Here is a 12,760-nt window from a genome sequence, read left to right on the forward strand (position 1 = left end):
CCCCGACCGCCCGAAAGAACATTCTCAGTTTGTGAAAGAATTTTAGGAAAAACAAGGAAGCACATCCGATCACGTAATCTCCGTCGATATCGACTATTACGTATTAGATTCGACGGAAATGGCAGATTGGCGGCACACTGTTAATTTTCCTAGAGAAGCGCGACGCCACCTGCCCGGCCTCGCGATTTTCGATTGGTTTTCGAAGTAGGATCTGGGTCGCCGGGCTCTTCGATTCGGCCGCCATAAAATACAAACACCCGAGCCTTCTCTATCGGTAAATACTAAAGTCCAGGTATGTGCACACTATGTACGCGATATAGTCCACATAGCATAACACATATAGTATAGGAAAGGAATTCGAACGAATATAGGAATATAGGAATATAGGAATATAGGAATATAGGGATATAGGAAGCAACGTAGGTATTACCCAGCCACGGGGTGAGTACGGCACACAGTGTGGACTAGGCCGTACGTGATCCAGGAAACCTCGTAAGATCGGAGAAAGCCAGAGAATTTGAGTATTCGACTGGTATCGCTTCTTTCCAGGAGCCTGTCGTGGACAGGATTTCTCTGATGCTTTATGCCCCACACGGATACACTCCTATACCTGCCAAAACAGTTATAACTTTGAGAGACCTTTTCTCGTCCCCTCATCGTCCAGAACTCGCAAGTGAATCCTGATAACAGAAATAGTGCGAGTCCCGTCACAGCGACAGAGTCCCTGGGGAGCTGCCTGCAAATGTAAAATCAATGGCAGAGCGAGGATTGCCCGCGCTCACGTAATTCTCCTTATCGAAATCATCAAAGATCCGAGTAGCGAACGTGTGTATTTCATGGCACGCGAACAACAAATAGACTTTCGTGATATCGCGTTTCGACACCATATCAATTGGCTGCCCCGTTCAGAAATCCTAAGACCGACCGATCGAACCGCCTGCTGTCGCTGTACAAATACTCTATAGTCAGACGAGCTGGCTCGCGTCTACTAGTCTCCCCGACGGAGAATCGAAATCCGACCTTCGGTTCGGCTTGACTCGCTTTGGAATAACGGAACGACTTGCGCATAGTTCAAGGTCGAAGTATGACGAATACTCGTCAAGAGCGAAATGAATGAAAGAAAAAGCGAGGTCAAAGGATTAGAAAGTAATGGAAGACCGAGTCCTAGAAAATTCACCTTGACTCAGTGTGACTGTGCGGTATCGACCCTCGCTTCGACTCACCCTTCGACTCACCCTTCAACTCACTCATGCTCCACTCGCTGGAAGGATCGAACTCTGTGCCCGCCGTGCACGGGCTGCAGCCAGAGCCTCTCTGACCGCTTCCTACTGCTGATTGGAGCACGGAATAAGGTAAGGTGTACCTATAGGAGCATCGGCGTTACAGGAATCGCTTGGAGATCTTGAGCCAGTAGACACTAGCGAAAATGTAAGAGCGCTGCCGGGACTCCTGACCGAGGCCTCGAACTTCGCGTCGCAATGCAATGGATCCATGGCTGCTCCCTCTTCCTTTGGTTCATTATATTTCTACGTGGAAGACTTTTCACGGCAGCCGCGAAGGAACTCGGCCGAGTGCGCTCGTTTTTACTTTGAATAATCCGGCAGCAGCGAGGGAGCCTGTCGCGGAAGGAAAAGGAGCTCGGAAGACGCGAGACTCGGGTAACAGAGTGTCCATTTGACAGACGTGAAACAGTCGATCCGCCAGAGCGAGCTTACTGGGGGGATTACCAAAGAAATTTCTATGGATCCAGCAATTGGTGCCAAATGGTGCGGAGTAGTGATTAACTGGACTAGTAGGAAGATGGCGGAAGATCGAAACGTAGGGCAGGCTAAAGGAAATATGTATCTCATCGGATCCAACGACACAGCGACTCGTCGGCAGTAACGAAGATGTTAAGATGGGAAAGATTCTGTACTATAGGTGTCAAGGAGAAAGGAATCGCGCCTATCAGAGGATGATATCGCAAGTGCGCCTAAAAGGGATGAAATGCGGGGGGCGAGTCACGAGCGGGTGAGTTTGGCTGGGTATAAGGGGGCAGCAGGCAGGTTTGCCTGGCAGGCTCGTAGTTATACCGAAAACTGACAGTTCATAAATTACGCAGCCACATTATAATCGCTGCCGGCTCAGCGCAGCCCGGGCAGCTTTAACATCGAGGCTGAAACTTGGCGCTTGGCTAAATTAGTGGCCCAACCGTTACAACCGTTACAACCGTTACAACGGGAATACATAGGCAAGTACATAGCCTTCCATCCGCCTTCCTCAAGGTACATGGACAGTGTACTACATGGACTTGGCCTGAGACTAGCTGCGTGTATTTAGAGGCGTGTTGCGTAAGCCTGTACTTAGTTCACATAAATTATACGTTAATCGGTGACGGCGTCATTTGCAGGCAGCCGACGCACCGGCTGAGAAAAAGCTGCTCCTCCAGTGTCAGGAACGTCACATATTATAGGGGATCCAACGCGGCGGCCATACTTGTCTTGGCTTTCGGTTAATTCTCTTACAACAGGACGACGACAACGGGACATTCTAAAGAACTCTAAGGATCACGGCTGAGACGGCGATGCCTGCGATGGCTCCTTCCAATGCCCGTCACGCGCGAATGTGCCCGGTTGGCACCCGGGTCCAACTTCCTAAGCCTGCCAGGCACCGCTTCGACATTTAATCCGGTATCTATAGGTCGAGGGTTACAGGGCTGGCGACGAGCGTCGGTCAATTTAGAGAAACTCTATGTGCTTCCCTGCGCGCGGGACATTGAAATATTCACGTACCGGCTTAATTATTCATCGGCTGCTGCGCGCCCCGCGACTCCTCGTTAGCGTTACGCGCTCGTTACGCCTGATCTTTGATTTTTTTTTCTTTTTTTTTTTCCTTCTTTCCAAGAGATACAGAGATGCGCAGGCACGAGGAGGAGAGGACCGAAAACACAATGCAATTTCGACACAGGCTCGAGGGAGCTGTGCTGGTAAGTAGGCCAAGGTCAATCCTGGCTGTTCGCTCCTGTCGCATGTCAGTTGGCGCCCCTCGCGCCCCTCGCGCCCTTCGTGTCGACCAGCCGCGGAGCCGCGATAAGACGTAGGAGGAGCGTCAGAGCGCAGCGCTGACGGCGAACGCTCGTGACCGAAGGCACTGCCATTCTGTGCGGGATAATTACTGGGCAGAAAAAGGGCACGAGGTCGAGCGTTCTTCGAAGGTCACGCCAATCACGTAATAGGGTCACGGGTCGCGCTAGACTTTTCTTCGCGTTCCAGGAAGCGCCTGAGCGATAGCTTCTTGATCCTGCTGCATGATTACTATAGTATACATGCATATGACATGACACAGGCGCACGTGTGACATGCGCGTACGATTGACCTGCGTCGACGCAAAATGGGCATAACGCATGATTCCAAGATGGACTCACCTCGGTATCGTTCCACCACATGTGCAGCCGATAATTCCTGAGCATCGCCGGATCTTCGTTGATATGGTCCACGGCCAACTTGACCGCAGGCATCACGCCGCGCCCAATGTGACTCTCCGGCACGTGTCTCCCGTACGGAAAGAAACCGGCAATGTAGACGTCACGTTTCTTGACGCCACCGAGATTTATTGGCTTCTGTCCGGTGCACACGAGAGCTGCGTGGATCCAGAAGATGGCGACGATCAGGCGCACGTGCATCCTTCGAGGGCGCAGCTGGCAGTATCGCGAGCCCTTCGACATTCTTGCCCAGTTTGATCCTTGCGAATTCCCCTCCGCTTCCCTCCCGCCGCCGCCGCCGCCGAGCGGCAGCATCGAGCACCCCCTGCGCTCCTCACCGCAACTGCACCCACTAATAATTCCGCGTGCCTATCATTTCTTTGAATTCCGCCTACAGCCCCTCGCGTTAACCCCGGGTGCAGCCACCCCCATGCGCGCCACTACGCCGAGAACATGTCCTCCGGATCTCAGGCTGCCCTCTTCTTGCTAGTCTCGGGCGCACGGTCGATTGTGAACGCGTCATAACTTCGACATGATGGCTCAGGCTTTTTTCAATTAATCCTCGTCTCCAGCGGGAAATCTAGCCACCCGAATGTTCGATCCTATCGTCGCCGATTGAGAGCTCAATAACGCGATTCGCGCAATTAACCCCGTGACTTGTGTCGCTTTAGACGAAATTACGATATTGCATGCTGCACAGTACGAGGCTGAGCCCGTTAATTGTCACAACCATATGCAGAGCCGTCCGACTTTAAGTGCGTACGAAACGACGCAGCTAAATTCGGCACGCGAGTCTCCTTCGACGTGTCTCGATGCTCGGCTTATTAGAACGTTTCTCTCCCGCCGGTGCAGGAGACGTTACGACGCGAGAACTTATCGGCCGGTCGAGGCATTTCCGTGCGTTCCCGTCCGCAGTCCGCACGACGTGTCGGGGGCTGCCGGCGCACCGACGAAAAACTTCAGCATTGCCAGCAAGTTACATCGCGGAACGTCGGCCGATCTTCTTTAGGCGGGATGCGTGCGTTGCGCCTCAACGAGTTTCTACATACTTGAGCTTCTCTCGACTTTCAATTCGTTCTTCTTCGTGCACGAATCCTGCGCACGTGGAGTCGACGGAGAATAACCTAGGACAAATTTTATTTTATCGCGATGATTTTGACTCGCGCATCGTTAGACTTCATTGGCTCTTTTTATCGCTTTTTACATTCCATTTTATTCATTCACGCATTTTTGTCAATTTAGTTTAACGGTATTCAAATTTTTTTATAGAAAATCATGAATGCATATTTTCCGGTAATTCTAACGGAGCGCTCTGACGTTTTGCTATTTTTTTTCTCTTCTTCTAAAAAGAAACGAGCTTCCCGAGCGATTGCACAATGGACCGTAGATCTAGGTGGTTTCCGTATTTGTCGCAGACGATTCCGCACCTGAAACACAATTAAAAAAATTAAATTTTTCATCTGGCCTTTTTTTTCTAAAAGAGGATAAATCTTTGGCGTTTCTTGTTCAGTAGGAAATTCTCGTCTGGTAGGCACCTCGTTCAGCCCGAGTGCTCGTATAATAACCGGCTTATGGGGCCCCACCACCCCATGTATGTAGGCACGCTCTACCGTCACTCCTTAAAAGCACCGTGATCTACATGGAAGCTCATTCCGCAGCTGCAGCTGCATCGCCGGCTACGTGGGCTACGTGGGCTACGTGAAACTGGCGCCAGCCCGAGTCGCGGTTCCTTATGCAATTCATGAGGGACAGAGAACAGTAGGAAGAGCGAGACGGAAGAGGAAGATAAAGGGACTGTGAGGAGGATCAATATAAAAGTCAATATCAATGTGACGCACTGGTAAACCTTAGAAAACAATCGAGTGCTTCAGCGCTCCTTCGGGAAACTCCAGATGACATTTTGTAGGAAAACATGAGTCCGAGAATTACGTCGGTTTCCCCGGCGCGTACAATTTTAGCGAAGCTCGGGGCGCTTCGTGCTTTAAATAATTTTTCTTGGCCCTCGCGTCTCCCATTTTCCGGAACGAAGTACTTTTCCTCGCTCTCGACAGCAAAAGCGAGAGACACGCGGGGGCGGAAGGGCAAGTCGGGTGAAACGGAAGGGTGAAGAAAAGAGCGGGGGGCTTTCGGTAAGGAGAAGCTTTCAGAGAAGCTTTCAAAGAATCATCGGACACGAGATACTCGTGCGCCTTTTGAGCTTCCTGAAATAATAAATTTTGCTTTCAAACAATGCGACAAGGACTTTTCCGAAAAGTGGGCCACGCCGTAGCTTTAAGCGACATTGCGCTCTTGTGGTCCACAACTACCGTTCCCCGTTCCTTCCGCCTCGGTCCGAGACCATGTCTGTCTACAGGGTGTACAATTCGTCCGTCCGTGCTTTCGGCATTTCTCAAAACAACAAGGCTAGTGCTTGGGACTAGAAACACGTTCTCTAGGATATACGCAGGACAATTTGATTAGAGTCGTCGAGATTATTGATAGAAGAGAGAAGACGGATAATCGAAAAACTCGGGAGAGTCTATTTTCATTTTTTTTTTTGGAATCTCAATTTCGTAGATGCGGCGAGACAATTGGCTGTGAATTATCAACAAGGTTCTATACGTTATACGTTATGACGTCCTAGAACGACTCGAGTGGATTTCTTTTTCTCTCAATCTCCTTCCGTATCGGTTCGCAATCGCCAACAATCCTATAGAGTTGTCTGCTTTGCAGCTGTCCAAAATAGGACGCGACAGGAGGGCTAAAAATCATGACCAATAATTGATCCCATCGAAGCAAATCAAAGAGTAGCATTGCACGCCGGGCCGGAAAAGAAATCCCCTGTCCTCCATTTTTCATCTTCCTCTTTTATTCCGTAGACACGGCAGAGTAGAGGAAGAAAAATTAATCGAAACTGCCGGAGAGGGTGGAATGTAAGGCGATCAGTGGACACAGAGAAATGGTGAAAGGAAATAAAGGGAGGACAGAAGTGGGAGCGAAAAATGGAGGTTGCCTCCACATCCTCCACATCCTCCACATCCTCCACATCCTCCACATCCCGCAGGGCATCGATCAGGCTTGTTGCGGATTTAAGTGGCTGGAACCATAGGCGAAGCTGAAGCCAGCAATTTCATCGTTTTCCTCAGCCGATAATGCTCTGCCTACGGCGTCTCGACGCCCCCCCCCCCCTTCCCCAATGTGGTATATCGAGAGACCATTCAGTTTACCACTCACAATGCGATATCATTGGCCACGTTTTGACCAGATACTGGAAACCTCGATCAATCTTGCACGTCGCTGCGATCCTAAATGTCAATTGAATTAAAGCACCATTTGTGTCCGGCCGTTACGATAAATCATGAGCGACCGTCGCTTAAAAAACCTTGGACTGTGCGGACAGCCTATTCGGATTCGAGTGCATCGCTAAGTAACAATTTATCGTGAAAATCTACTGATAAAAAATGAATTGATAATCGGCCGAATGAAAAGGATGAACATGATAAAGCGCCTTTCACACGGACTAACGATAAGCTCCGATGAAATATTCAGAAATAAACAACTGTCCTTATAAGCTGACAATCAATGTAATAAGGTCTCATTAGGTATTCATAGGTGGGCAATCCAACGACAAGGCCAGTCCTTGGCACCGTAACACGATTCATGAGAATTGCGAGCGAGACGTAGCTGGGGGAAGCGCAGCGTGTGAATGTGTCATTGTCTACTACGTGTCACCATCTAGCGCGGACTTCTTCTTTGGTTAGTAATTCATTTCGCGAAGGATCAATAAGGCACCAGACAAACCGATCTCCTCTCTCTCTCTCTCTCTCTCTCTCTCTCTCTCTCTCTCTCTCTCTCCTCCCTCTTCACCCTCTCTTCTTTCTTCCCCCATCGTCTCGTCTCAATACTCTCTCTCTCTCTCTCTCTTTCTCTCTCTCTCTCTCTCCCGTGGGATGCTAATGAGACATCGTCACTGTGGCGCAGCTCGAGTATTATCATTTGCTTATCTATCGGCTGTGTCCCGATGGCTTGGCTGAGCCTCAGTCTCGAGTCTTTGCAATGTACCCGATACCTATTAAGCTGAAACGTGATTGATCGACCTGCCGTCGCGACGCCTCTTTCTTCGACCAGTTTTATTCTCGGGAGCTCGTTACCTTAATAAGGGGGAGAGAAAGAGAGATTTCAGGGCGATCCTTGCGTGCTAACTGGACAAAGGCTGTGCTTTCAATGACAATGATATTGTACTTTAATCTAAGGGTCAGCGGGTCATCGGTGCGTCTTGACTTATTTAACGCAACAGCAGAGACGTCGTGAAACGGTATGGGCCTTCGGGTAAACGAGAAACGTGATGTGGAACCATAACGCCGGGACGGCGCCGTTTCTGTGGATCGTGGAGAATCGCGAGACAATCATCGATTCTAAGTGTGATTGTGCATTGTGCCGTGATTGAGCCATTCTTCCGATTTGAATGCAACCGCGCCTTACGCGCAGCCCCGCAATGTCCCCAGAACGACCCAGAACGACCCAGAACGACCCAGAACGACCCAGAACGTCCCATATAGCAGAACAGGGAGACTCAACTTGAAACAACGTTCGGAACAACTCAGAGAATATATTATCTGGCGGAAAGTAGATAGATGGCTGGCTAGATAGTATAGATAGTAGATGCATGATGCTGCGTATAGAGAATAAGATTCTAGAGGGGTTGCGACATCAGTTCCACTTTTAGGGGCCATCTCCTTACGAACCTAAGAATAAATAAATCCCCCCGGGATTCTGGAATCGAGTTCCCTTTCTTGTTTCTCGTCAAAGGGAACACAGGATTCTCGGCGTTTCTTCTAACGAGATCTTATTACATTTTTCGCATCTTGTACGGAGATATAAAAAGATAAATATATTTTGCGGGAGAGGCGGCAGGGTAGGAATCCAAACGGTAAGACAAATCTTCTCCTCCGAGCAGTTTGGAATTTCGCGAGCCGCGCCCAACCGTCAGTCAAGCGCAACACGAATTGAGCGAATCAACGAGTCAAATGGAAATTGGTCGGCTCACGCATTCGTCAATGCACCCGGCCACACGGCTCTAGGCCGATTCACTGGGACGAATGGTTCCTGTCTGTAATACACCTTTCGATTCTTCGATTCTTCGATTCGATATTACTTCCTGATCAAATTCGCCTTTCAAACACTTTCCAATCAAAAAGGTAATTGCGTGCCTCACGAATGAAGACGAGGATTGTTTTCCATGGAGCGGTGTTGGAGAAATATGTTCCTAATCCTACCCTATCGCGTCTTTTCCTGGCGGAAGTCAGGAAGCTTCCTGTGGGATTGTTTCCTTCGAGCCAGACCTCGAGGATTTCAAGGAAAGGAAAGCGACCTTAAAGAAGTTCCGCTACGAGAGGGTGGGACGGTAGGGTTGAATTCTCAAGGAATCAAGCTGCAGGACCTGCTCCCCGTGGGAATATTCGAAGGGGTGCCTCATTCCGCTAGACGGAAATAACCTGGATGGCTAACCAGAAACGTTTTTCATTCCAGTCGAGCTCGATGAATTACTTTTCGTTAGTCGATAGCATCGCCAAGCGTGTATCTTCCTTCCCTGCACTACTCCAGACTCCTATATTCTGCATCCCCTGATTCGACTCAGGGCTCAAAAAAAGGAAGCACTGCTTCCGTTCTCATGGGTCTTTTTTCATTCTCATCGCGCTGATCTAGATGTGGTCATCCGATAAATAAGTCCTGATCAGTCTGATCCGGTGACCTTTCTTTAGACCCAGGCCGGGGCCTACCCGATGCCTTATTCCAGGCTCGAAGAAAACTTATAAATTCTGTTCTCGTACTGCCGAGAGAAACAAAGAGGCATCGAAAAAGGACTTATTTTCTGACTCGGGCTCGCTTCCCTCTCGGGTGTTATCGCTCTCCGGTTCCCTGGCTGCGGGACACCCTCCCTCCTGGTTCACCCCTTGAAACTCCATATATTTTTAGCGCACCAGCCGGAAGACCTTTCTTCGAATTACCCAAGCGCCGAATAAGTCGAAGCGCGCGGGACTCCTGCCCCTCGCGTCTCACCTACCTTCTCGACTTACGAATCTTTCACGACCTTTATTTCGAAATCATCCGTTTTCAGCCTTGTCTCCTCGCTGAAGGCACTTCCTGTGCCATTCGAATTTCGACCTAAATGCAAAAGTAATAAAGACCGGAAAACCGAATTCCCTGGATTCCTCGTCTCTCTTTCGCCGCCCGCGAAAGAATTTCAATGACGGAATTCGACCGCAAACGCGCAGGTAGAGAGTAAAGCAGTCAAGTGAAAGTCATGACTAGTCAGTGACGCATGTGAATTAATAATCAATCGGAGGTAAATAATTCCTCGTGAAAGAGGGAGGGCGACGGGCGAGGGACGAAGAACAAGGGGCAGCTGAAGAAGCGGAGGCTGCGGGAAGCCGAGATAAATTGCATGTGAAATTGGTAAGACGAGCCAGGGGCGCCTAATTTGTCTCCTGGTGCGGGGGCGCAAAGGGGCCGCGTGATTCCAGCACTTCGCGATCGCGAAGGTTAGACGATTATACGCCGAGCGATGCTCCACTCGTAATCCCTTCTCTACACTCTCTTATCGGGATTTCAGAATTCTCCAAAGTTAATGTGAAGCTGCTAATCGAGCGACAGCAGTCATTGCTGTTGCATCTCTCTCTCTCTCTGTGAAGGAGAATCGATCGCAGAACGACCGTCCGGGCAAACAAGCCGGAATCGCTGGACGTCATCCAATCGAACTGCAGAGGAAGAGCAACGCGCGTCCGTATCGTCGACTCCTTCCTCGCGACTGTGCTTGCTCGGTCGAGTGTCAAACCCGGAGCCAAATGCAATAGCACACGTAAGAGACTTTGGTGTACTTCTACGAGTGCGCCAGAGCTCGCCGGGAAGAAACTGGCCTCGCGAGGAATGTCACTGCGCTTATCATTACACTGCTCGTCGCTTCTGAAAATATCCTTGGCTTGGAAATTCCTTGAAATCGTGACGATTCATTTGATCCTAGACGTCGCCCGTTTTTCCTCCACGTGTTTGTCCTTCGGAATTTGTTCGATCGGTTGGATTTGTCTTTTGTCGAAGTAGCAATTCCTCCGACCTTGGACCTACAGGGAGGCTAATGGCTAATATTGAGCTAATGGTAATGACCCGATATTAGGTTATTCCGATTGCTAATTACTTTAATTAAAAAAAGGAAACTCTGAGGACGATCTGCCCAGGAACGAATTTTAAACGTACCTGCGACTCGAGACTACCGCTGGCTAAAATGGCCCGAAATGAAACGACAGGTTTTCCAGAGGAGGACGCTCCTGTTTACCCGAGAGCCCACTGTAACCTCGTCTTCACGCAAGTTTGACAAATACGCGCGTATCGATCCGTCGCGTTTGACACACTTCGCATTGGCTCCTCGAGAGCGGCTTCACTGCACGGCCGCCACGGCTCTATCGATTTGGTGCCTTAACAAATGAGCTGAAACCTCGAACGGCCGCCCTGTAATCCGGCTGGCAACACGTGTGCTGTCGCTACTTGCGTCTTCCTCGAGCCAAATCGTACAGTTCGCACGCACGCGAGGGACTCGCGCTGGAGCTCCGTGTGTCGGTGCACGGTGCACGTGCACGGTGCACGTGCACCGACGTCAGAAGGACGTCAGAAGGACGTCAGAAGGAACCCCTCGTAAATTCAAGAGACACGCGGAGCTGATTAGTTTCTCTCGGTCACGTATCTCCACCGTGCAATGGACGAGCCACCGTGCTGCCTCCGGTCGATCTTGGCGCGACTCGGTTCGGTAATGGAGTGAAAGAGGGGGGAAGACGTCAGGAGCATTTTGTCATTCGAAGATCGAGATTAACATAACGTTCGTCTGCAGTGGCAAATCCTCCGCGCGTCATACTCTACCGAATTTACACAAAGCAGCCAACCCGAGATTTCGGCCTGGAAGAATCTCCAAGAAAAGTATCACGTAACCCGCACAATTCCCAAAGTGTCCCGACGTAAGGAATGGCTGCCGCCAGAGAGGATCGGACCGGCGATAAAGTTAAAATTTCTCGAGTAACAGTCGTCGCGGAAAAGTTAGACGCTTTTCGTGAGTAAAATGTTTGTCGCTCGTTCCGTACACCCCCTAATCCCGTGCGTCCCACCTCCAACACTTCTCCGGTTCCCAGGTTAGCCAACCTACGGTCTGGCTGCGTGCCAGGCATCCTCCTCGCAGCTTTCGGGATTCGTAAAGGACGCGAACCTGATCCCACTTGACAGTTCTGCCTCTCAGCCTTTACTTAAGAATCGTTGGCTGCGAGTATCGCTCGAGCCTGAACGAGGGTCCGCGAGGCTCTTTATGTTGGTCAGCCCGCACATTGGCTCTTCCCAATAGAACTAGCCACTTTGCGGATGCGAGAGCATGTCTTCGAAGGAGGCCGGCAACGCCTTGGGAAACCATAAAAAGCTTTATTTCTCCTAAGGGCTGATGTATACATACTCGATCGGCCCACTCGGCCCACTCGGCCCTTCATACTTTCCCTGAGGGAACAGTATAGGGATCTTGAGTTCATCTACTTACGGAATACACATCTCAGATCACTAGAGACAAGCGATTCCTTTATTATCAAGATGGGGGAGTGCCTTCGAAACTTGAGAAAATACAGGGAAAAGAACCCTCGATGTGAACGAGAGGAGCCTCGCGAGAAATAACTTCTGCGTTTCAGAGCAAAGTTTCGCACGCGCTTCGTGTTCGGGCAAATCGGATGCATTAGAATCTGCAGATGCCCTTTAACCATTCGGAACTACCTTCCCGCCGAACCTACCAATCTAGACATTGATCAGGGTCAACCTTAGCGTCATAATAGGTCCTAGATAATATTTATTTGAATAGCGAATTATTAAGTATGAATAAATTATTCTCGGCATTCCTAGGGCGTTGATTGATATTCCTCCACTGAGATAATCAAAGTGATCATCAACAACTGTCATTTACTTTTCCCTGGTATTTATCATTCGAGGCCAAGTATTACTCGTTAGGTCATCAGTCAACCTATGTATACATATGTATTATCCTAAATTGTTATCATTTATTTTCAATGAAGCTACTATTATTTATTGCGTTTTCACTGATAACGTAATTCTCGAAAGAAAACATGGAGTTCGATCTCAAGCTGCAAAAGAGTCACATTAGAGTTTGGCAACGTAACCATCTAGCGATATTTTCTTGAGAAATTTGAGTCTCCGACGCAGCTATCTTACAATCAGAGCCAAGGATCGAATCTTCCAAACCATTAGTTTGGACACAAACCAGACTTTGGGATGAGAACGGCGGGG

General features: G+C 49.6%; 1 protein-coding gene across 3 annotated transcripts in view; it reads right to left on the reverse strand.

Annotated features, from left to right (window-relative positions):
- LOC107263138 (gamma-aminobutyric acid type B receptor subunit 2) overlaps positions 1 to 12,760 on the reverse strand; it is a 99,312-nt gene that overhangs the window by 76,540 nt on the left and 10,012 nt on the right. For all 3 annotated transcript variants that reach the window (XR_003058386.1, XM_025080478.1, XM_025080479.1), the window contains one exon: positions 3,404 to 4,887. Coding sequence is in view for 2 of the 3 variants with exons in the window: in XM_025080478.1 (XP_024936246.1) it covers positions 3,404 to 3,775 (372 nt within the window). In the remaining variant the exon portion in view is untranslated. The remainder of the gene's footprint in view (positions 1 to 3,403; positions 4,888 to 12,760) is intronic.

The sequence above is a fragment of the Cephus cinctus genome, unplaced genomic scaffold, assembly GCF_000341935.2.
Source record: "Cephus cinctus unplaced genomic scaffold, Ccin1 Ccin1_scaffold0132, whole genome shotgun sequence".
NCBI lineage: Eukaryota > Metazoa > Arthropoda > Insecta > Hymenoptera > Cephidae > Cephus > Cephus cinctus.